The following is a 26,430-nucleotide window of genomic DNA, read 5'->3' on the forward strand; positions in this document are numbered from 1 at the left end:
ATAATTTTCTAATAACACTGAGAAAGGAGAAATGAAAAAAGTTTTTGGAATAAGAAATCTCAAAGAAAAGAAAGCAAGGACGATACTGCATAATAGTCACGCAGCATAAAAATATAATGTAAGTATTCAAAGAGAAGTTTAACAGCTAACTTTTATTGATGCTACATTCATACTACTTGTTTAGAGGAAGATATGAAAACCCAGTGGGGGGAAGTCCCTATAAGCTAGGGCTGAGCTTACATTATGTCTATAAGAATTTCTAGACAAGAGAATTTCTTATTTATGTTGTCTGTAATCTTTAATACAAAGTAGCTTGATGTCTGTCCGTCCGTCCGTCCGTCTAAAGCTTAAGATCTCGGTAACCACTGAACCGATCGGATTCTACTCTTCAGGGAATATACCTAGGGTCCTGTGGTGGTTTTAGGCTATTTTCTTGGGGGGGGGACAGCCCCAACCCCCCCCCTCAAAAAAAAATATCCCTCCCCCTTTTTTTATTTTTTTTGTAGGAGATATACTTGGTCCTTTTTTGTAGAAGATTTCCTTATTCCTTATTTTTTTTTTACAAATTTTACCTTAATTATTTTTTATCATCTCTTGGGGCAAAGCCCCTATAGGCTAGGGGCGAAGCCGCTAGTGTTTATATAAGAAAGTTGATTTATAATCTTTCTATCTTTCTCCTATTTATCTATTTACTTAACTTTTATTCATCTTTTTATCATTTAATGTAAATTGTGTTTAAAGATAAAAATAGAAGAGAGAAGAAAAAATGAATATAGAATATACGTAGATATTATGACAGAGCAAAATTGTCGTCAATATAGGTTGCTAACATTGACATCACTTACTGGTTAGTTCGTTCTTACAGTAGGAGGGGAGGGGATGGGGGCGGATAAGGAGGATCGTTATTTTAGCCACATATAAGTTTCACTTTATTAGAGTACATGATATTTTGGTGTAAGATCCAAGTAATAATAAATCCATTGAAGAACAAAAATGATCAAAGGAAAAAGAACATGAATAAATATGTCCAAATGTAGCGCAGCAATAACAAGCTAGCAACAATTTCTTAAATTAATTGGCGGATACAAAAAGTGTAAAAAGATACAGTTACCTTAAATAGCTTTGAAGGACGTACGGACATAACCCTATGAAAGAGTAGGTGCGCTACAAAAAAAGATTAGGACAGCACGAAAAAATAAGCTTGATAAAGATGTCTTTGTTGAATCTTTAGTCAAAGAAGAAAAGTCCCATTTTTCAAAGTGTCAACAGTTTGATTAATCTACCATGGGTACTAGGGTAGGTAGATAGATAGATGATAATACATAGATATTTGAAAAGATAGATAAAATAATTTTCATCAGTAGAATAGAAGCTCTTTAAAATACCAATAAAAAAGGGGATAAATTAAAAAATTTTTGGCCGAAGTATCAAGAATAACGTCATGACAAGCGCAAAGAGAGGGGGAGAGGGGACAATGGGCATATAAATTAACATGGAGTCTGTGATTCATCCAAAGTTTTATAACTAAACTCTCTCTCTTATTGGCTGGCCTAGAACTTAGGGTACTTTTAATCTAAGGCTTTATTGGTTGGTTCAAAATTGCAATGTCCAATTTTCTTCATCATATGATATACATTAGAGTAAAACACTAGAGGGAGAAAGGGTTAAATAACTGTATCTCCCCATCGCAATCGTCTTGTGCAACCTTCCTACTGGGTCATTGAAAATCAACCAATGATATCGCTTATATTAACACAGCAAAGTAGCAGAAAATTATTTAGAAGCAGACGAAAGAGGTCTTTGAAAAATGAAGGGAGGTAGTTGTCTGTACTGTATATAGACCTATACTATAATTCTGTTATGATATACATAAATTTATCCTTCATTGCACCATCCCTAAAGATCCCTGATTTTAAAAATCTACATCCCGTTCTTTCTCCCATTCTTTAAGAGTTTTAACATTCCTGAATTTTGGAAACATTGGCGGGGAGAAGTTGCTTCGAATTGGGGGCAGGTTTTCCCTCGGGGAGGTTCAGGAAAATCTGGACCCGGGGGGAGGAGGGGGGTGTGGACACTCCGGACAAAACGCCTGGGGGCAGGCGGGATGGAATTCTGGGGGGCGGGCGGAGGTCTTGCGGCGGGATGTTGTCGCCTCGCAGTGTCGTCGTAAATAGATCTGGTTTTACTCGACCTAGAGAAAATGAAAGTTAATACCAGCTCCAATGTTTAATAGAGTTTTCGACAAAATAAAAATACGCTGTAAGTCATTCTTGCTTGTCTGTTTGTTTATTAAATACATATCTTATTTCCAGGGTTTCGGATCCGCATTGATTTTTTGCGGATCCGGATCCGGATCCTCTAAATTTGGTCAGTGCGGATCCGGATCCGGATCCGGATTCGGATCCTACCGGATCCGGTTCCGGATCCTTGACAATAAAAATAAAATCACCAAACTTTTCAAAATATTTTTTCTTTAATTCGAAGTCAAAAATACTTTTAATTTTCAAGTCTGACCCTAAACCTTAAAGATTGGCTCTCATCAAGAGAATGTCTGAGTAGATTTTTCCATTTTTTCCGCATTTTTTTGAGTCCAAGGATCCGGATCCGGATCCGAAACCCTGCTTATTTCAAAATGAACCGAGACAGAACGATGCATAAGACAGTATCGTAAAAACTATCTGTCTATCTATCAATATATTCAGTTTTCCATCTATTAATCTAACATTCTTTTGATATATCAATCTCTTAATCTAAAAATCTATCAATTTATTTTTTATCAATCTATCAAACAATTAATCTATCTATGTACATATATTATTTTATCAATTTATCAACTATAAATCATCCCATCTATTATTTAATCAATAAATTAATCTATCAATCGATAAATCTAGTGATTTATTAATCTATTAATCTACAAATTTAATAATCTTATAATCTAGTAATTTATTAATCTACTATCTATAAATCTATCAATCATCTAATCTATCAATCCATTACCAATCCATTAATCACACATCTATTATTCTATCGATCCAATAATCTATCGTTCTATAAATCTACCAAATTATTAATCTAACAATCTACATCTACCAAACTATTAATACAACAATCTTTCAATATCTCAATTTACCACTGTATTTATCTAGTATTCTATCAATCTATTAATATATTAATCTTTCAATATATTAATCTATTAATTTGTCACTCTATTAATTTATCAATCTATTAAACTATCAATCTAACAATCTATAAATCTGTTAAGCTTTCAATCTATTGATCTATCAATTTGTCAATCTATTAATCTACTAATCTATCAATCAATTAATCTATAAATCTATTAATCTATCAATATATCAATGTATCGATCTATCGATCTATCAATCTTTCAATCTTTCAATCTATCAATCTATTAATCTATCAGGTCTCTGTGCTGGTAGTCTTGGTTCTGAAGGATACAGTATGAATGCTGGAGGTATATTATCTATCTATCTATATATCTATCTATCTATCTATTTATCTATATATCTATCTATATGATAGTGTACCTGGAGGTCTCTGTGCTGGCAGTCTTGGTTCTTAAGAATTCAGAATGAATGCTGGAGGTATATTATCAATCTATCTATCTATCTACTAGTGTACCTGGATGTCTCTGTGCTGGTAGTCTTGGTTCGGAAGAATTTAGTATAAAGGCTGAAGGTATATCAATGTATCAATCTATTAATCTATCAATGTATCACACTATCTATCTACTCTGTACCTGGAGGTCTCTGTGCTGGTAGTCTTGGTTCTGAAGAATTCAGAATGAATTCTGGAGGTATATTATCTATCTATCTATCTATCTACTCTGTACCTGGAGGTCTCTGTGCTGGTAGTCTTGGTTCAGAAGAATTCAGAATGAATGCTGGAGGTATATTATCCTGGAGGTTGGATAGCAGAGGATCTGATTTTCTAGCTTGCTTGATCTAAAAAAGGAATAATCTTAGTAAAATTTTTACCTCTTTTTATGAAGATTCTTCATACATTAAAGTATAAAATTGATTTTTTTATACAGCCTAAATATATTTTTTATAATGCTTTTTTAGTTATTTTACCTCTAACGTTAAACTTAAAAAAATACTCTTAATTATATCATGCATCTGTACACTGACATATAAAAAAAACTGTATGCAAGACTAGAAGAAAAGTTGGAGGCAATATAGTTTATCTAAATAAAAAACACTACCTTAAAATTAAAGTTATCTGATGAATTCAAAGAAACACTTATTTTGTTAAAATCACGCAACCTTACAGCGTAATATTCAAAATATATTGAATTTTATCGAAGTTGTTGATTTTGTATTTTTTGTGTGTTAAGATCCCAGAAACGGCTAGATAAAACCTACCTTATTGAGAGAAGGAGTCCAACGCTCAGTACCAAACCTTCTTCCCTCATTAGGAGCCGAATCCGCGGTTGAGTTCCCGTCATCCGCAGAAAATCCGCCAATTAACGGATTGAGCAGTCCGCGGATTGTGGCTGACGGCCGTTCGGCCGCGATACGCGGCTTAACGGCTCGTTGACTGCTTATTTCTTCCTCGGTTTCGGGATTCTATTAATTTTCAAAAAAAGATTGTTTTTGAGAATTTTTTTCTTCAAATTCTAAATGGATTAAATATTAAAATGGATATTGAATATATACGTGGAAATACAGGGGAAAATTATAATCTGTCGTCAATTTAGGTTGCTAACATGGACATCATTTATTGGTCAGTTCGTTCTTCCAGTAGGAGGGGAGGCGATGTGGTAAAGGGGGTGGATGGTTATTTTAGTCAGCAACAAGGTTCACTTTATTACAGTACATGATAATGTGGTGTAATATCCAAGTGATATTAAATCCATTAATATTAAAATGCACGGACAAACTTACTAAAATACACTTATTATATAGTAGAGTAGCTCCGCTACTAAAAGATGATTGCCTTAAGATATCAAACTAGAGATTATAATGACAATTATTAAAATAGTACGCAAAACCAGAGAAAGAGGGGACAATGGGCTGTTTATTACACTAGTCCTCTAAGTTTATAATAATGTTTTCTTATTTGATTGCTTAACAACTTTGGGGACTTTAGTGAATTTTGATTGGATGATTCATTAAGTTGAGTATTCAAACGTTTCAACCACTAATTTTAATCTTCAGAAAGGGTAATTTTGTGTATTAACATTGCGGATGTACAATAATTTATTGGCCATTGTTTTGTCCTATCCCTTTAATTTCCCTGACGCAAAACTATAAAACTGTTAAAAGTATCAATTTAAGGTGTTCTAAATCACAAAAGTAAAATGCCTTAAAGCAAATCTAAATATAGGATTGTTTAAAACAGCTAAATAGTTTTTTTTCGATATTGACCATGAAAATGAAAATAAAAGGACTATATGAGGTATTGTATACCTATTTAAATTTTTTATTTTCATAGCCTTGGAAAATACACTAGAAATATGTATTAAATTTTAGAAACTTTCCCTCATTTTTTGTTGCTTTGATAATGTTAGATTTCGTACTGGGTAGCATTGCAGATTAAGGGAAAAATCGCCCCCCCCCCCTCCTATTTTCAATTTTAAAAGGAGAGGGATGGAAGATCATTGCTCGATTGACACTTTAAGGTAAAGCACCCAATAGGCTTTAAAATTAAATTAGTTTGTTAATTTTTTTAGTTTAACAGTCTAACAAACATGTACTTTGAATGAAATAGCTGCGCTTATGAGACATATTTTTTGTGGTTTTAGGACAACACCTTTGCTTTCGGATATAGAGCAAAAAGATGGACTTATACGGCTGGGCTAAAACGCCTTAAGAGTTAAGTGCGCCAACAAACTATTAAATCTATCTATCTATTTACTTTTGGGTAAAGACAAAAATATTTTAAATTAAAAGTCTTCAATTTTTTTATATCTAAAGCATAGGTTTACATATGTTATCTAACGATATTTTCTCAGAATCTATTAACTGTAGAAAACTAGATTTCACAGTAATAATCTCAATGAAAATTTAAAATATATGATATATGATAACGTTTTCTTAATCGTTTGTTTAATAACTTTGGGTACTATATTAGATTTTGATTGGTTGTTTCATAAGATTGAGTCTCCAAACGATCCTTCACTAATTGTAATCTACAGAAGGGGTAATTTTGTGTATTATCATTAGGGTTTTAGATCAATTTATCGGCCATTGTCCTATCCCTTTAGTTCCCTGATAACTATCCTTGTCCATCTGTCAATTTGTCTACTTTTGATATTTTTATTTTTATTTAAAAATATTTATCCCTATCCCTCTATGTAGAATTATGCCTATAGGTAAATAAAATAGAACAATTTCAACTTCTTATGGACCTTTGGAATCACTTATTTATTTGCATATTTAATATAGATATTTGATAAAGATTTTTACAGTTATGCAACATATAAGTAGCGAAGCTAATATATAATTCAATTTGTTTTGTTAAAGTCAAAACCCAGCACCCTCCCAGAAAATAAAGGGAAGTGTCTAACAGGTAGAGACATACACTAGAAAAATTGTCTAACACTTTAATTGATAGATAGATTGATTGATAGATGGATAGAGGTAAAATAGATAAATAGATAAAGCCCAAAATAAACATTGATACATTTGATCAATCCACCCTTCAAATTTTATATAAAATCAAGTGCACATACGGAACAGTAAATAAATTGCAAAACAACTCAAACAAAAATTAAAATCTAAGTAATAGACCAAGGTAGTTTCCGATATATATAGTCAATAATGGCCACAGTAAAAGTGTCTGACTATGACGTCAGAAAAAATTAACAACTAACCAATGAGAGGTCGCTATATGTTTTACCATTGTGAATACTGGCTTCTCATTGGTTAATTGTTAATTTTTTCTGACGTCATAGTCAGACACTTTTACTGTGGCCGTCAATAATCACTAAATATGTCATTTAATGGGACGGACGTAAAATCATGACGTAATTTTAGAGTGGCTGCGCTACTAAAAAATTGGGGAAATGTAAAAACACTTTGTTAAGAGAAGCAAGCTTATATGGGCCTAATTCATGCCTTAGGGTTAAATCGAGCATAAACATAACAAGGATGACAATATCCATATATATACTGATTTTTAAAGCATGACTGACTGACCAACGTACCAGGTAATTTACATTCTGGATGCTGTTAGGAAGTAAATCTTAAATAGCAACCGAGAAAATCGAATATTTCTCATAACGTTAATACTGACGGAAAGACAGAAGTTAATTATACAGAAGAGTCTCTACTAAAATTGGGTATAATGCACTACGAAACATGTGTAACTATTTATATATCTATTCATCTATTTTGAGTTCTATTTTATTATACTAGCTGCTTGGGGGGGGGGGGGGCAGGGTTGTTGCCTTTTTTTATCTAACGGCGATTTCTCTTTGTAGGTGGTAACCTCCCCCAAAATAGTTTTAAACCTTCCCAGGACCTATGAGAAGCTATATTGTAATGTTTGGTGAACCAAATCGGTTATAGAGATCCTGTTACTTATTATAAGGATATATTTAACTAGGTAATTATCTTTCTCTTTAAATTGTCTTTCTATCTATTTATCAATATAAGAGTAAAATCTTCCAAGTTTTAAAGTATCAGTAAGGCTTACTTTTTTGACCATAAGGGGCCTTTATAATACAGTAGTAAGATTTATTTTGTCTGTAGCGTAGGATCTCGCTAAACACTGCTGAACCGATATGGTTCTTCTTTACAGCGAAACTTATTTTAGGTCAAGGAAAGGTTTATAACTATTTTATGGAAGGTTTCTTTTCTATCCTCCCAAGACAAATCGCCCCTAGAGGAGTGTATCTGCTATAAATATACAAAAATAAGGAAATTAGGAATAATAATTTAACCTCTAATGTCCTTTCACTGCTGAATAACTGGCCAATATTCAATATGTATATAATATCCCCTAGTTCGATATTTTCAAGAGCGGTGGGTTTGAGACTTTTAGGGGAGTCCTATGACCATAAAGTCATAGTAAAATCACATCACATTGGCTGCCTTAATGAACTTAAAATCTAATGTAATTTTGTTGTATTAAGGAATTTAGAAACATATATTTTCATAATAAACCCACATATGAGAGCGGGTTTGTTAGAATTTTAAAGGGAGCAATTTTGGTTATAGAAATATCCCCCATTAAGCTACCAAAGGCATAATATAGAGAATATATCATATCTTCAAAGATAGATGGATGGAAATTGAAATATTATTCTTTAATCCCCATATAAAAGTATTAGGTTGTCTGTATGTCTATATGTCTGTCTGTACAAAAAGCAAACAGCTGGACTAATTTGGCTCTTCTTTCTTTACAATGTAGCTTCTCATAGGTCCTAAGCAGATTTATAACTAGTTTTGGGGAAGGTACCATCCCCTACAAAGAAAAACGACCCTCCCCAAACACATGAGACATGGAATCCTGAAGAACCAGCTGGATGTCTTGAAACGCCTTCAAATGATATGCTTACTGTATACCATTAGTAATTGTACATTTATTATGTAACTTTGGTCATATGTACTCACTTTTGAATAGATAGATAGACAATTATAATGATTGATAGCTAGATAGACAAATAGATTGTTGGATAGATAGATCGAAAAATATAATAATATTAGTAATTATACATTTATTATGTAACTTTGGTCATATGTACTCACTTTTAAATAGATAGGGTTGATGGGTAGATAGATAGATTAATTAGTAGATGGATAAATTGATAGATTGATAGAATAATAGATTTACAGATACATAGATAAATTAGTAATAGAGAGTTGATTAGATAAAATTAGTAATAAAACATTTATTATGTTTTAGTCATATATACACAATTCTATATAGAGATAGATAGATAGATAGATAGTTATATAGATAGATTGATGGATAAATAGATCAAAAGACAGATTGATAGATAGATTAGTAATAGAGTAATAGTTAATAGAAAGTTGTTTAGATTAGAGATTGATTAAAAAGGTGGAATTATAGATAGAAAGATTATATAAAGATAGTTCGAAAACAAAATTTAAAGTTTTAAATAATTGATGGCTAGATAGTTAAAAATAAATAAAAATATAGAAGGAAAGTAAAAAAATCATAGAAAAATGGATAGATTATAAGATACACAGTTAAGTTAACTAATTAAATCTACACTTCCTAGATACCATAAAACCCCAAAAGCCTACAATTAAATTGTATATACGTACATGTACAATTAAAAAGGATCCTATGAACTTAAATACTTTTTTATTACAGTATAATTACAAGATATTATAGCTTGATTTTATACTGTTATTTAAAGACTTTAGGGCCGGGTTTCAGATTATGATCTATATCTTTTTATGGTCCCTAGGTCAAATTCAAACTTTATATGCCTATCTTTTAATTGTTTTAATGACAATTACACCAAGGATCTAAAGGGATAAGACAATGGTCGGTAAATTAATGTACATTCCCAATGATTATACACAGAACCTTCCCTTCTGTGAATTAAAAACGTTTGGACACTCAACATAATGAACCAACAATAACAATTATTAAAAGTCTCCAAACTTGTTGAGCCAATGAATACGAAAACGTTAATATAAAGCTTTGGGGACTAGTGAAATAAACAGCCCAATGTCCCCTCCCTCCCTGAAATTACATAGATAGATATATGGATAGATAATGTTTCTAGGCCTTTTTAATTGTCAATTGTAATACAATATCTAAAAAGGATTGTTCCATGAAAGAATTTATTTAAAATTTTGGGATGCTTTGGGATGATGGACTAACCCCCCCCCCCCCTTTAGAATTAGTATATACTTCATTCCTTCGTAAATTGAAAAAAAGATGGGACAATATAATTAATTTACTCTATTAATCAATCTTTACCCCTATTTTACTAAGCTACCAAAGGCAGAAACTAATTACTGAATTTAGTAAGAATATTAATAAATTGTCCGTTTTTCCATTCAGTATGAAAAAAAGTAAATATATATTTAAAAATACATTTTCATATTGATAATATTTTGCTTACACCAACGTTTTTTTTTTACCTAGCCTCTGATTAAGTCCTTTTCAGTTATAGTATACAAAAGGACGAACGGACATACCCTAGTTAAAGAATAGCTGATCTTTGAAATATATGGATTGGCCATTTAACCCTACATTTTAATTGTCTAAATCGATTGTAATTAGAAATATAGAACCCATCTATGAAACAGTTATAATAAGGCCAAATACGATTGGCTATTTAATTCTTATCAATATTAAAATGAAGTATTCTTCATATTACATAAGATATAAGAATTTGTAAATACATGTCTATAGCCTCGCGGGGATTCACAAAAAAACAGTAAGGGGGTATGGTAGTAAAGTTTAAATGTATTGAACTAACCCACTAGAAATAGCCTAAAACCAATCCATAAAACAAATAAAGTATCACTTAAACTTTTAGACCAATTGATCCAGTGGTTTAAAAGATAATACTGGACATAAAAAAATCAACGGCCGCTCTAGTGTAAAAGATTGCACAGAGAAATGTGTAAACTACCGTTTTAATTATCACCCTGTTGTAACTAGCTCTAATTTTACAATAGCAATTAGGCCGTATTTGTTTTCAAGCCTTAAAAATACACATTTTGAGGCATTCATTTTGAGTTTATATCTCAAATTGTATATTATTTTATTTCAATTAGTGTAAGGCCAGAAAAAGGTATTTGCAATTTTTAATGATTACCTATGTACTTTTAGTTATTTTTGGGTTGTTTCGGACAGATTGAAAAAAAAACTCATACGGACGAGGCAGCTGTCCATGACACTCAAACGTCAGGTCTTACAACTCAAATCTCTCCTTTTTCGTCTAAACACCCGGGGTATTATGTCAAGTATCACCCATCAGCCAACCAACTCTTTGATGGCAATACCTTTTGCTGAAAGTCCTAACTGTGCATGGTAATGATTGCGCCTGTTTTGGCTAAGTCATTCTACATACTATAACTATTAATGTCGGGCACCTGACATGGCAGCAGTAGGAACCATTTTTAGCGTCTTTAGTTATGACGCAGTGTTAAGCCGAGATTCAAACCTATCACCAAATAATTAGAGATAAAGGGGGAAAAGAGATTATAAAAGATCAGAAAAGAATTATAAGAGAAAATTGAATTGTCCTAAACAGCCCAAACCTAAGACAACACAATAATCCAATCCATCTCATTTATCACAAAACAACCCTAGGCCTCTTCTGTAAATAAACATGGTGTTTTTGCAAACTCAACAAAAGTTTTGCCTGTGGCATTAATAAATTTAGGGAGATTCCCTGAGCAATAAGCAGCCCCAATAGTAAGGATTTACAGGCAAAGGTCGAGCAACCAATAGATTTCGTTTTATCATGGGTCTTCCTTTATTAAAAAACATGAACATATTGCTATTTTAATCCACAATATCTAAATATTTTACAAAAACATCATAAAAAGTGTTGTGCCAAAAATTGGCCCTTGAAGCACTCCCCTAAAAAAATATTAGTATTGAATCATAAAATTACTCCGAAGAATAATAAATATATTTTTTGCTTCACTTTTGATAGACTTGCCCATTCTTGAGATCTTAAAGATAAACCAATCTACATCCTCAATGATAATAATCTTAATTAACCCTATGAAATTACTAGAAGAAAAGTTTAAAAACTGCTTGTCTGAATCAACAAATCAAGATTATATAAGAAATTTTTAGAGTTTAATGCTCCCTCCCACCCTGAAATTTACCAAAGAATATAACTTTGCATTATGCGGTTGACTATAAACCTCAAATAATCAATCTAATTCTTTATATTAACTATAATCAAAGAACTTGGATAGATAGATAGATATAAAAGCTTAGATAGATAATTATTAGATAGACGACATATAAATAGATATGTTTCTAAAGCCTTAAATAACCAATATTATTTTATGTTTATACTAGCGGCTGTGCCATTAGCATCTAATGGATCTGTATTCAAAGGGGGTAGATAGGGGACAGAAATATAGTCTAAAACCATCCAAAGGATTAAACCTAAAATCAAAATAGCCTAAAACTCAATCAGTTTACTAGTTATTGAGATCTTAAGCTTCAGACAAAAAACCTTAGTACTTTATATAATAGGATCAACTAAAAAAAATAGATATATAGTTGGAATGAGAGAGAGAATAAAAGAGAGAGGGAGAAAATAAATATAAAGAAGATAAATGGATAGATAGATAATGATTAGATATTGAAAACAAAATCGCTAGGTAAAAAAAGAATTGTATAAAAATGTAATTAAAAACTTCCAAATAAAACCATTAAACCAAATAAATTGCAAGTCTCTATAAAAACAATAAATCAAAACTGTAATGCAAAACAACATAATAAACAAGGATAACAATATCCATATGAGGCAAGTGGGTCTCAATATTACTTAAATATCCACGATTTCTCCAATAATAGTTGAGTATCCCCTTTAAAATTTTGTTTTTCCCAATAGTAGTTAAATATTAAAGTGGGTACTCGATTATAAAAGTAAATCAAAATGCCAAAACCCATATTTTTTTAGGACTTCTAAACAAGGAACCTGTAATTAATGAGTTGGTTTTCTAGAATCTCTAAAGAGACTATTAAACATTTTGCTGATTGGATAACAAATTTAGCTAAGACGGACTTATGTACCTACTACCTACATGTATTAAAGAGTAGCTACGCTCCTTAGAGTTTTGGCAATTAAAATTAGCAAATACACAGAGAGTTTTTTTGGCAATCTTATTTAGCAAATATTAAAGCATATATATTAAATGCGGGTTCTTTGGACAATAAGATCCTGTACGACAACAGAGTTGAGGGTTATCGAGGGTTAAATATGTATTGCAATATCTGATAAAGACGATTTTAGAAATGACTCTTGAGTTAAAAGACCGTTTCGTCTACATAATAATAAATAGAGTAATTTTTCGACTACAGTTAATTTTTTTAGGATGACCATGAGAAGAATATCGATGGCAGTGCGTGAAGTGTCAATAAATCACTGAACCGATGGAGTTCTCCATGTTGGTGAAGTTTCACAGAGGTCCCGAGATTGTCTTTTGCTATTTTTTTTGCAATAATAGTGCCCTCACTACACTATAGTCTAATGGCGCATCGCTAGAAATTGATATGACATTATAAGGGTAAGTTGGACATGCTATTATTATAGAGTATCTATGCTTCTAAGAACATGTATGATTACTCTAAGCATCATATAAAATTATTTGGTATTTCTGCATCTTAAAACATGTATGATTAGTGATTACTCTAAAAATTATCTAAATTTAATTTGTTGTTAATGAACAGTTTTAGTTTAAATGGTTATTGTAAAAACTATTTTCTTAAAGGTTACATTTTGTGCTAATTTTTCATAGGGTAAAAACATTAAAGAAAAGGTAGTAGTTTAAAAAGATACAATCCTATTATATAAAGTATTAAGAGTTTTTATCTGAAGCTTAAGATTTTTTTCAACTACTAAACTGATTTGGTTCTTCAATTTAGTTAAGCTTCACATAGATCCGTGATGATTTTAGACTATTTCTTTTTCAGATTTAAGTCCTAGGATGGATTTAAGCTAATTTTTAGTCCCTTTGTATACGAAACCCTAGATCCTAGGGGCACAGTTGCAAGTAGTAAATAAATTAATAGGGGATGTAAAATTGGGAATACAAGAGAAAATAAATAAGTAATTTTTGCGACTGTAAAAGATTGCTATTTTTTTTATGATTGAAAATTTGCAAAATTGACTGAACACCAATTATGCTAGGATCTAAAGGGATAAGACAATTGTCGATAAATTTACGTTCACCCCAAATGATTATACTCAAATTTACCCTTTCTGTAGATTACAATAAGAGGTTGAAACGTTTGGATACTCAACTAAAAAAAAACAATCTATCAAAATTCAACAAAAGTCCCCAAAGTTGTTGAGCCAACGAAAAAAACGTTATTTTAAAACTTTGGGGACTAGTGTAATAAACAACCCATTGTCCCTGGCAATTATGACAGACGTAGACTATCTTCCTCCAAGTTTATATTAATAGTTGTAATTCTCTACAGATGTAAAATAATTATACACTAATAGCTTAGTAATTAGGCCTACAGTATATACCTCTAGAATATAGGAATTCTATATTAATAACAAAAAAAAATAGATTGAGAAGGAATTAAAATAGATAAATAGATAGAGGGAGAGAGAAAAGGAGAAAAAAAGAGAGAGAGAGAGAGAGATTGTCAAACATTAATGAAATTAAAGTTGTTTAAGAATGACGTCATACAATACAAATGACCAATGCTAGCCACTACACAGACTAAACTACCAATGACAGGCCAGTATACATTTTAATTGACCAATGGAAGGCCAGTATGACGTCATTTTTTTTGGCAGCTTCAACAAACTCAAGAGTTTCATGTAAGATGAAATAAATTTGAATCTCCTATTCCTTTTTTTTCGTCTTCATAAGTATAGACAAGGTTAGAAACTAATTATAAATAGATAGATAGATAGATAGATAAATAGACACATAGAGTTTTTATTAAAAATTACTCCCCTTGAATTAAAAAAAGAGCTAACTGTCCCTTCATGTATAGACAAATCAAGGATCTAAAGGGATAAGACAAAGGTCGATAAATCAATGAACATCCCTAATGATCCAACAAAATCACGTCCTCTGAAGATCACAATTAGTGGTTGAAACGTTAGAATAGGTAACTCAATGAACCAACCAATCAAAATTCAATAAAAGTCCCAAAGACAACGAATAAAAAACGTTATTATAAAACTTTGAGAACTAAATAAATAGCCTAATGTCCCCTCCCTCCCTGTAGAAAACACCAATTGAATGATTATAGATAGATAGATTTTGCAACAATTTAGAGGTAATAAATTAATTTGCCAAATTTCTAATTTTCTTTAATTTTCCTTTATTGCATTACGATGGATGATAGAATCACGTATTAACAATTTAATATCAGAAAAGTTATAGCAAAATAGATAATCACTTTATAGATAAACAAAAAAAAAGATTGAGAGAGAGAGAGAGAGAGAGAAAAACAGAGAGAAATCAGAGAGAGGGGAAAATGGGCTGTCTATTATACTAGTCCCCAAAGTTTCATTATAATGTTTTCTTATTCGTTAGCTCAACAACTTTGGGGACTGTAGAGAATTTTGAGATTGGATTTATTAAATTGAGTTTTCAAACGTTTCAACCACTAATTTTAATCGTCAAAAGGGGTTATTTTGTGTATCATCATTGGGAATGTTGTCAATTTATCGGCCATTGTCTTATCCCTTATAGGTAAATATATAAATAGATAGTATCAAGGATGACAACATCCATGACAATAGAAATTAATTAATCAAACAATAGGACAAGTGAACATTATTATAGAATTACTACACTTTAAACATTATTGCTTATTAAAAGCGAAGCTTTTCTATAATTAGGGTCGGTCCGTCCGTCCGTACGTCCGTCCGTCCGTCACGGATAGCTTTTTTCGTTAATTTAGGCATGTTAGAATTGTCCTATCGATTTCAAACTTTGCATGGTGATTCCTGCAGTAGTTAGATACGATTTAGAAAGCGTAGCAACTCTATAATCATTACCAAAATGTCCGTACGTCCATTTTAAACATGTTGATTTTTTTTACTTTTTTAACAACAAATTTTTATATGATCTAATTATCCGATTGATCTGATTTTTTGTATACTGATTCCTGGGACATCAAAGTACAATATTATAAGCGAAGCAACTCTATAATTAAGTCCTAAAAATGTAAGTATGTCCATAAACATCATTCTGTATCAAGCAGTTTTTCAACAAATTTACTTACAATTTTGCATCGACTCTTATACGTTTATATTCTGATTATTCAGTTCTGACACTATACAAGTGTTAATGTCCGTTTGTCCTACTGTTTCAGAGCTTCGCTTTCATGGATGTTGTCATCCTTGTTATTATAGGAACCCAAATCCTAACTTTGAAATCGATAGGATTATTCTAACTCATAAAAAAGAGTAGCTCCGCTACTTATAAAAATGTTTCATAATAATTTTTAAGTAACCAAAGTAAAGAATTAGATTAAGGAAGAAAAAACCTTATTATGTTTTATTACATTGTGTTACTAATGATAGCGGTTTAGACTTTGGTTTTTATATTTCTTACAATCATATGGACCTAAATAGTAGGATGATTGTATTATTGTAAAACCGACCAGTCCATAATATTTCCAATAACATAAAAAGGATAAAAAATAACCTATTGACATATCTTTAAATTTAGTTTTATAAAGCATAAAGGTTTTTTGCCTGTACCTTAAGATTTCGATAATCGCTGAACCGATATGGTTTTGCTTTACAATGAAGCCTCTTATTTGTACGATAAAGGTTTTTTTTTTGGCTAAATTAGAATATTTGGGGAGGATATCTTTACCCTTTCAAAAAAAATTACCCCCCCCCCAAAAAAAAAAAATACTTTTTTTTTTTTTTAAAAACTCAAATTGAAAATAGGGGGAAGGGTCGACTTTTCCCCATCCTACATTAAGTGCTCCTAGAGTCTTCTAGGGGCGTAGCTGCTAGTCCTTTATATTTAAAATGTGATAACCCCACAATAAACTTTTTTTGTGGTTTTTAAAAAGGCATAGCACTTTTGTTACATTTTCTGTTTGTTTATAAATCTTTTTTTTTTAATTTCCTGTTCGACTATTTCTTCTTCTGAAATTTCCTCTTCGCCCTCTTGAGACACTTGAACCTAAAATTATAAGAATAGCGTCAGATATTGAATTTGGTGCTTTCCCCTAAGTGTCTTGCTAGCACAGAATGCTTCCTAACCACTGCTGTTAACCAAGCCCTGTGCAGTAGGTTCTGTGCTCGACCAGGCACTTTGAGGCAAACTGCGAAGCTTTTTATAGTACCTATAAAAAATTACGCCATGTTTGCCTACCACTGGTCAAATAAAATGTCTAGCCTGCCATTGGTAATTTAGTCTGTGTATTGGCCTATCATTGGTTATTTTTATTGTAAGACTCATTTTCTTATAAGGAAAAAGAGCTTTGGAAACTGCCTTTATTTCTAGCATAATATTGTTCATTATGTCGACATTAAACTGTAAATTACACTGGTACCCAAAGTTTTATAGCTTCAAAACTTTGGGTAAATTTGGTTTATCAATTTAAATTAGCGGTGTCTAAACTTTTAACTAAAACTTTTAATCTACAGATAGGGTAATTTTGTTTATCATTATTGGGAAGATCCCTGTTTATATTTTTACCTTATTTTGTTGAATCTTTCTGCGGATAGCTTCCAATAGGTCCTTCTGTAGGTCTTCCCTAGGTCTTAGGAATTCAGGGGCCCTGGAAATTTAGAAATATTAAGATTTAGAATTCAGATAGAAAAGTAGTTTGATGATTAAAGTAAAAGAATAGAGGGGGCACCGTCTATATGTAACTCTACCCACGGGGTGAAGATCGTGAGTCGACTTTCAATTGGGTCTTTGATATTAGCTAATAGAGTTAGAAATATAAACACGGCTGAGTCGTAACGAAAAAGGTCCCCTTCACTTGGGTATGGGCAAGGTAGTTGTTTGGATTATACATCTATACTTTTATAATTATTGTTTGATACACTTATATATGGATTTGTTTGGATTACATTGATTAATAGATAAATATAGATATAGATATTAACATGGAGAAATCAAAATATAGATATACATATTTTAAGATTATTATCAAATCAAATCCCAATTTTCATTTTTGAAAAAATATAGCATTTTTATTGCTTATTTTGAATTATGCTAGGTTTAGTAAAGTCAAAGATTAGACGAGTCCCGCACGGATGGCGCTTTCTAGGGCCAGATTGTAACTCCCCAAAGGGGCTAAAAATAAATTTATTTCAAAAATTAAAAAATTAGATGAGGGGGGGTAGAGGTCTAGAAATAGGTTTAAGTGACGGCACCAAATAAAATGCCTCGTTTTCGTGATACGAATGGATTGCCTTGGATCTATCTATTCTTGTTACAAGGTTAAATTTACAATCAGATTTTGTAAAACAATAAGACCTACAACACAAAATTTATATATAAGGATATCTATTTCAGAAAGAAATGTACATCTATAATACAATGTAGAACGATGTTTGTCCGTCTGTCTGTCTGTCTTAAGCTTCAGATCTCGGTAAACGCTTGACCGAAAATGTTTTGTTTCTCAGGGCATGTACATAATTGTCCTAAGGTGGTTTTAAGCTATTTCCTTGGGAGGTAGGACCCCCCCCCCCGCCTCATAAAAATGACCCCCCTCCGATAATATTTTGCAATTAAAAACAAATATAAGGGTGGTATTTTTACATTGAGAATCGCCCTATTGATTAAAAATCTAGAACGAAGACTCATCTGAATATTAGGTATAATCTAGAAAGCGTAGAAAATCAAAAGCTTCATATTTTTGCCAAATTGTACTTACTGAAGTAACATGATGTCTCTATGTTAGTCAACTAATATCAAGTAAACGGTTGGACCGTTACATATTTTAGTAAAGTTGTATATTGCTCCAGGGAAGGTTTTCGAAGGAGTTGGGAGGGGTGAGTGTCGCGACACCCACCCCCCCCCCCCCAAAAAAAAAGAGGGTGGACCCTATAAACTAATTTAAAAGCTGTCAGTAATATAAGTTTGTCCTACTTTATGATTTGATGAGCCTTGCTTTTATTGATGTTGTCATCCTTGTTTGCTAATATATTGCAAAACGACATGTCCTTACTCTTATTACATTTTAAAATGATTCCAGAGTTTTTTTTGAAACGTTTGGATTACATCAAAATTGTACCCAAGCCAATATCGTATTGTTCTGTTAAAATATTGTATATGTAATTTTAGAAACCATGCTGGAATAGTACAAAATAGTTGACCACATCCATAAAAGCAAAGCTCACAAATAAACTAATAATCGCATCACAATTATGAAGTAGATTAAATTATAGAGTGGATGCACTCAAAATAATTTATAACAAAAATCATGTTTTATTTAATTGCTTCACAATTAACTTAAAAAGAGGTAACAGCAGGGTTGGGTTAGGACATTGGGCTGTTTAGTATAATAGTCCCCAAAGATTTGTAATAACGTTTTCTCATTCGTTGGCTCAACAACTTTGTGGACTTTTGTAAAATTTTGATTGGTTGGTTTATTAAGTTGAGTGTCCAAAATTTTTACCACTAATATTAATCTACAAGAGGGGTAATTTTGTTTATTGGGAATTTAAATCAATTTATTGGCAATTCAAAGCCTCAAAATGATCAGACAATTCTTTCATGCCTAGGATTGCAAAAGGCCATCTGTACGTCCCATTCTGACGCACGGATATACTGACGTTCATATCCTAATTATAGAAAAGCTTTGCTTTTAAAAAACGTAGTTATCACATAAGCTTATCACAGCGCGGCATTTCATAAAATGCTGTGCTCTCATTGGTTGAAAGTTGTTTCACCCCGATCTGGCTTACCACTAAAATGATTAAAAGATCCAGCTCTGGTAAATATCATAGTTATATAGTAGCCTCGCAATTAAAATGATTTTCTCACCTAGTAGTAGTGGTAGTTGTAGTCTCATTATATTCAGTAGCCGTTTCAACCACATCATCAACAACTTCATCCACAGCATCTTTTTCATCACCAACAGCCAAAGACGTCGAAACCGACGTCTGTTTCGACATTGTGCTAATCGAAGTCGATGTTAGCACAGTCGTGCTACGACTGCTTGTCGATGTACTACTGCTTTGTGCCGTGGTCGTTTCAGGATAGTCGAATTTGTTGACGTTAAGCTTGCTGTCGACAAAGTCGGTAGAACTTTCGGTGATTGATTTGGGGGTTGTTGTCGAGGGGGTGTTTTCTTCAACTGAAGCTGGTGTTCGAACGATGTCCTGAGTTTTCATATAGTGTTATACATATCAATATAACATAGAATTTTTAATAGAAGTAAAGGATTTTTTGCGGTTTCCCTCAAAATGATTGTGGAACACTGAAACTTATTGGAGGGGGGGGGGGGGATCATTTTTGTAGGCATTTTAAATAGACAATCAATTCTTGCAAAATATTTTTTGAGGGAAGGTTGCAAAATAATTTTTCTTCAGGTGGTTGATAAACAATATAAAACTGCATTAAATTAGAGTTCACAAAAAGTTTGGTGGTGTTAGACAGCCACGTATACTTTTATATTTTATAATAGTAAAATTATTTTGATATCTATAATTCTATGCCTGATAGTTTTTAGTTAAACCACGAAGGCTGGCAACTGTAGTTGACTTAAAATTAGATTCCGTTGATGTCTTTACGCCCTCCGTTGTTGATTTTGGAGTCTCCGTTGATATTTTGGGGTTCTCCGATGTAGTTTTTGGTAACTCCGTTGTGGTAGAAGTCTAGTTTTTAATGAATCATTAAGCTTTTAAATATCTATCTTTCTTTCACGCTATTTATTGATTGATTTATCTATCTTTCTATCTCTTCATCAATAAATTCATTCACCTATTTATCTATCTGTATATCAATATACTCAAAATCTATTAGGCAATAAGTTTATCAGCCAATCTACCAATTTATCTATCTTTCTCTTTGTCTATCTTTTTATCTATCTATCTATATATTATTAATCTATCTATATACCTAATATGTATTAATCATCTATCTAATTTATCTACAATTCCATGATATTAACTATCAATTTATATATCTATCAATATATCTATCTATCTAAATAAAAAATTAAGCTATTATTCTCTATAATGTTGGGCGTAATCCACTAAATGTCTTTTTTGTTATAAATAGCAAACTAGTATTGTTGTATTTTTTAGCAAAATTTTAATCATTTTAATACGAGATTTAAAAATAATCAATGGTTTTTATCAGAAATAAATAACATTGATTTTTTCATAAAAACTTCTATAATTTTTTTTCCTATTTTATTTTAGCTTTTAGACTTATTCAACATAAAAAATGGCTAAATGATTATTTTAGCTTCAAACGAAAAACATTTAAAATAAAATTAATTTCCCAATAGTATTGTTTTCAGAAAAGATATTACTCAATGTCTTAAACCCATCTTTTAATTTTATTGTTTTTGTTGGGTAAGCTATAAGGTAATCTTAAAAGTAGTTAACACCAGAGAGGGAGGGGACATTTGGCTGATAATTTCACTAGTCCCTAAGTTTTATAATAACGTTGGCTGAACTAGTTTTGGGATTTTTAATAAATTTCTATTTAAGGGAATAAATAATGGACGATGAATTGATGCAACTTCAAACTAAAGTAATTGGTTTGTTAGTACTTGGATCTATCTAGTACTCTACTAAAGTGAAACTTGTAGCTGTCTAAAACAACGATACTTCCCTTCAACCCCATTTGCCCAATCCCCTCTCCTCTTTCTGGTTGAACAAACTGACCAATAAGTAATGTCCATGTTAGCAACCTAAATTGACAACAAATTTTCCCTTGTCAAAATACCCACGTAAATTATGTTTATTAAATAATAGCACACATGCGTAGATAATTTACTAACCTTCAAGAAATTAAAAACCATGATTTTTATTTTTAAAGAAATATTCATAAAAAAATCTTTTTATGAAAAGAAATTTTAGCATATGGCTATAATGCTTTTGATTATGCGATGAAAGCTTTAACACACAATGTGTTCTATAAATCTTAGGATCCCTCACACTATCAGTCTATATATTAGTTAATAGAAGAGTATTATAATTTTTGGTGGCAATATACGATAAATCACATTAAATCCTTATTTATTTATAACTATCAAGGAGGGAGAGGAAATGGCCTGCAAATTATGGTGGTATATCAACCGTATTCTCATTTGTTAGCCCAATAATATTGGGTACTTCTACTAAATCTTGAAACCAGCAGTATAAAACTTTAGGGTAATTTTGTCTCTTACAATTGGGGATGTGCATAAATTTATTGGTTACTTAAGATCCCTTCTTGCTGTTTAGTTTCATAAAATATTTAGTATTGGATAGCAGATCAATATATCTTTCAATGACGTTTCCCTGTATTCCTTTACATTTACACTTAGAAATAATAATAAAATAATACCTAGATTTTAAGCCATATGGGTATTTACATTTGAGAAAGGGAGACACAATCCGAAGAATTGAAATGATTATATGGTTAACTGGTTAACATAAAGGCGGGGAGGGAGGGGACATTGGGCTGTTTATTACACTAGTACCCAAAGTCTTATAATAATGTTTTCTTATTCGTTGGCTTAACAACCTTGGGGACTTTTATTAAATTTTGATTGGTTGGCTTATTTAGTTGAGTGTCCAAACTTTTCAACCATTAACTGTAATACAGAAGGGATAATTCTGTTTATTATCACTGGGGAAGAAAACCTAAACTTGCATTAGAAATCTTTTTTGGACTAAATATCCATTTTCTGGCTCTTAATGAAAATTTTGATAATTATAGTTTTAGGGACAGTAATTATAATTAAAGAATTGAATACTTCATTAAAGAAAATTTTTGAAGGTTGCCTAAATGATTAAAATTTTCCCCTTTTAAAATCCCTTTTAGATCTAACTATCTTAACCTTTCAATCAGAGAGAGAGAGAGAGAGAGAGAGAGAGAGAGAGAGAGAGAGAGAGAGAGAGAGAGAGAGAGAGAGAGAGAGAGAGAGAGAGAGAGAGAGAGAGAGAGAGAGAGAGAGAGAGAGAGAGAGAGAGAGAGAGAGAGAGAGAGAGAGAGAGAGAGAGAGAGAGAGAGAGAGAGAGAGAGAGAGAGAGAGAGATAAAGAAAGAGAGAGAGAGACAGAGAGAGAGAGAGAGAGAGAAAGAGAGAGACAGAGAGAGAGCCTTTCAATAATATCTTCATTCTGTAGCTACCAATCTATCTAAATATTTATCTATCTATCTATTCAATATTGATAATGATTCATTCCTGTAACAACACGGATGATTCTGTCTCCTTCTCCAAAACCGGTTTTTCCACCGGCATATCCGGTTTCAGTACACTCAGCAAAACCGGTTTTTCCGATGACGTCACAGAAATTTCTGCGCCGCCATCTTTGTTTGACTCTGTTGTGGTTGTGGTAGTGGTAGTTGAGTTGTTGAGACTTTGAAGTTGGTTTCTCCTAGTTTTTGTGACGTTTATTAATAATAAGCAAGTAGTTACATATCCAGTATACAATGGTACCCAAAGTTTTATACCCACGTTAACTTATTCGTTGGCTCAAAAACTTTGGATACTTTTATTATTTTTTAATTGGTTTCATAACCAGCATACATTTTAACCAATAATATAATAATACTCTACAGAAAAGTAAATTTTGTTTATCATCATTGGAATGTACTTATACAATTTATTTTATCCCAGTTAATACAGTTTTTGTAATTAGTAATTATCATATTTACTGAACATGTCATAAGTTAAAAAACAAACACTAAAAACATGTTAAACTGTGCTGTATTAACATAATTGCCCTTGTTTTATCATTTATTTCTATCTGTGTATGTAATTAAGTTTTTAATGTGCTAACAATTTAGTCTGATCAGTGACCCATGATATTAATAATTGTTTTTTTTTGGTGATTTCCCTCAAAGTGCCTATACCAAGCAAACTAAACCCCGAACTCCCTTTTTGATTTTTAAAAATAAAGGGGTGGTTAGGTATATTTTTTATGTCTAAACCTGACGAAACCCAATCTGTGCTACTTTTGATTCCTGCGACGTCATAAAAATGAGGGAGATGATAGGAGAAGTGAAAAGAAAACTCCTAAATAAGAGATGGATATTTTTATGACGTCACAGGAATCAAAATTAGGACAGATTGGGCTTTGTCCTAAACCTGCATTGAACATTAACACTGCAGGGCCTTTAACTGTGGTGCTCTTACCCTGCAAGGATATCCTTTTCACAATATAACCAAACCTAACCTATATTTAAGTTGAATTTACACCCTTCATCTCAATGTTAGTTTTAAATTTGGTGTTTTCTAGGTGTGGTATCTCCCCAAAACAGTTATGAACCTTCCCTGGACCTATGAGAAGCTTGGTTAACCTGTAGGAAATATCTGAAGCTACATACAAAGAGACATCCTGTTACTTTTACATAAAGATTAATCTATCTATCTTTCTCAATCGATCTATCTAGCTATCTAACGACGTCTATTTTGTCTGTTCATCGACCCATGGAATTTCTAATTTGGAAATTTTCTACATCGTAATTGTTGACACTCAATTTAGCTAGTGCAGCCACTATATAGTTAGGTATGTACGTCATACTAGGATGGAAATACAGGATTTTAAGCGGTAAGACAATGTAATATAAATTGATGTGCATCCCCAATGATAATGAAAGAATTATCCCTACTGTAGATTAAAATCATTGGTTTAAAAGTTTGAAAATTGCTATTTTAAACAAACCAATTGATAAAATGGAAAAGGAAAAAATTGAAAATAAACAAAATAATTCCTTCTGTAGATTAAAATTATTTGTTGAAATATTTGTTAGTTTTAACGATCCTATCATTATTTGTTAAAAGTAATCAAAGATTTTAAGCCTACAAATGTGAAAACGTGTTTGAAATACTTGGACTACTCGTAAGTTCTGGGATATTAAAGTGGTGATAAATGACATTTAATCGAGATTATATTTGTTTAAAATTTTGATAATATTCTCATATGGATAATTTCATCCTTGGCTGTTCATTTTCAAATTTTTCTATCAATATAATTAAGTTATTAAAGGTCAATAAAACAATATATAACAAAAAATCATTAGTAAAAATCAAATAATTTTGACTTCAAAAAAGTTTATTTGTATAAAATTTGATTAAATTGTATGTTTGTCATTGTCTATCTATCTTTGTCTAATTGCAAAGCATCCAGACTGGTTTAAATTTTATGCTTATTCGCGGCAGACTCGTGGCTGCAGAGCCCTGGTGAAATTATGTATATGTGTCCAGTAAGATCTCGGAAAACACTTAATAAAATAACTTTTAGTGAAGAAGTACACTCCTTGCCCAAAATAATATGCCTCTGAGAAAATTCTTTTTAACGGAGCGACGGGGTATCCTTATCCCTCTGAATGTGAAGCCCTAGTTGAAATGAAATAAATTTAATCCCAAACTAATTTAAATATTTGATTTTATATCAATATGCAATTAAAAATAGATTAAAAACAAAACAAAAATAAATATTCTTTTTGGCAATAACATTATTAGTGACAATTTTAGGTTGTATAGTATATTTTAGAAAAACTATATTAGAACAGGACGTACACATATTGAAATAATCTATATCCTTATAACAAAGTAAAAGGAACTTGCTAACTACTGAACCAATGTGATTTTCCTTTACAGGGTAGCTTCTCATAGGTCCTGGGAAGGTTCATAACTATTTGGGTGAGGTACCACCACCCTCCTAAGAGAAATTACCCCCCACCCTTAAATTACTTTTCTTTTAAATTGGGGGTAGCCGCTAGTAAATGAATAATCTACTGAAATATAAGAAAAAAAAATGCTTATTATAAATTCCTCAATTTTAGCTGGCGAATTCTATCCCGTTTCCGCTCGTCATCCGCGCTTGACCGCGTTCTAGCCGCGTTTTCCCCATTCTCGCTATTTGCGGGCGTCGTGCTTGTCCGCGAGAAAAATCCTGGGAGCGAGGAACGCAGCCGCAGGCGGCCGCGCGCCTTCACGCCGTTACGCACCCGCGAAAGTGATTCCTCCACAATTTCTTCCTCGCTATCCTCGTTTTCAGCGGCTTTGGCGGCTGCGGCCGCAGCCGCAAACCGTTGACGCGCCGTAGGCGATCGCATTCGCTTTGTTGTAGTTGTAGAAGTTGTCGGCGGTTGAATTGTCGATTCTGTCGACACAATATCGCCGCTAATAGCGGCAACAGTTGAGCTGCTCGATTGTTCGGTCGACGGCGAGATAGCAGCTGTAGTGGATTGGGTGGAAGGGCTAGGTGGCTGCTCCCCGCTGGTTGTTGTTGTTGTAGTTTGGGGGGTAGATTTTTCTGTGGGTTGAGGGGAGGTGGTGGTCGTAGTTGTGGTTGTGGTTTGTTTGTCGTCTTTTGTCGACACCTAAAATATTTAATGAGAGTTACAAACTGACATACGAACCAGGAGTGTTTGATAAGTGTTTAATGAAATAATATTTTTTATGTCTTTATTGTATGATTATATCTAGTCATTTTAAAAGAAAGAAAGGATTAAAAATATTAGCATAAAGCAAAACCGAAATCATAAGAATTAAAGAGATAGGTCGTATCATTGTAAGACAGCTTTCCGCGGATATGAAAATGAAAATAAATATTAAGAAGATTAAAACGAGGTTTGAGCCCCGACTGTCCTAGGGACCACGATGA

The 26,430-nt window shown here is 32.2% G+C and overlaps 2 protein-coding genes across 2 annotated transcripts in view; both read right to left on the reverse strand.

Annotated features, from left to right (window-relative positions):
- LOC145327551 (uncharacterized) overlaps positions 1-21,630 on the reverse strand; it is a 39,383-nt gene extending 17,753 nt beyond the window's left edge. Inside the window, exons 1-8 of the mRNA XM_080171094.1 lie at positions 21,610-21,630; positions 20,315-20,473; positions 19,641-19,978; positions 17,340-17,421; positions 16,764-16,820; positions 4,386-4,589; positions 3,854-3,965; positions 1,963-2,191 (exon numbers count right to left, since the gene is read on the reverse strand). Coding sequence (XP_080027220.1) covers positions 1,963-2,191; positions 3,854-3,965; positions 4,386-4,589; positions 16,764-16,820; positions 17,340-17,421; positions 19,641-19,978; positions 20,315-20,473; positions 21,610-21,630 — 1,202 coding nt within the window. The remainder of the gene's footprint in view (positions 1-1,962; positions 2,192-3,853; positions 3,966-4,385; positions 4,590-16,763; positions 16,821-17,339; positions 17,422-19,640; positions 19,979-20,314; positions 20,474-21,609) is intronic.
- Positions 21,631-25,585: 3,955 nt separating this feature from the next.
- The window catches only part of LOC145327552 (uncharacterized), a 119,696-nt gene continuing 118,851 nt past the window's right edge, over positions 25,586-26,430 (reverse strand). The window contains exon 6 of the mRNA XM_080171095.1: positions 25,586-26,146. Coding sequence (XP_080027221.1) covers positions 25,586-26,146 — 561 coding nt within the window. The remainder of the gene's footprint in view (positions 26,147-26,430) is intronic.

Source organism: Acartia tonsa, chromosome 9 (genome assembly GCF_053477335.1).
Source record: "Acartia tonsa isolate MP-2025a chromosome 9, ASM5347733v1, whole genome shotgun sequence".
Taxonomy (NCBI): Eukaryota; Metazoa; Arthropoda; class Copepoda; order Calanoida; family Acartiidae; genus Acartia; species Acartia tonsa.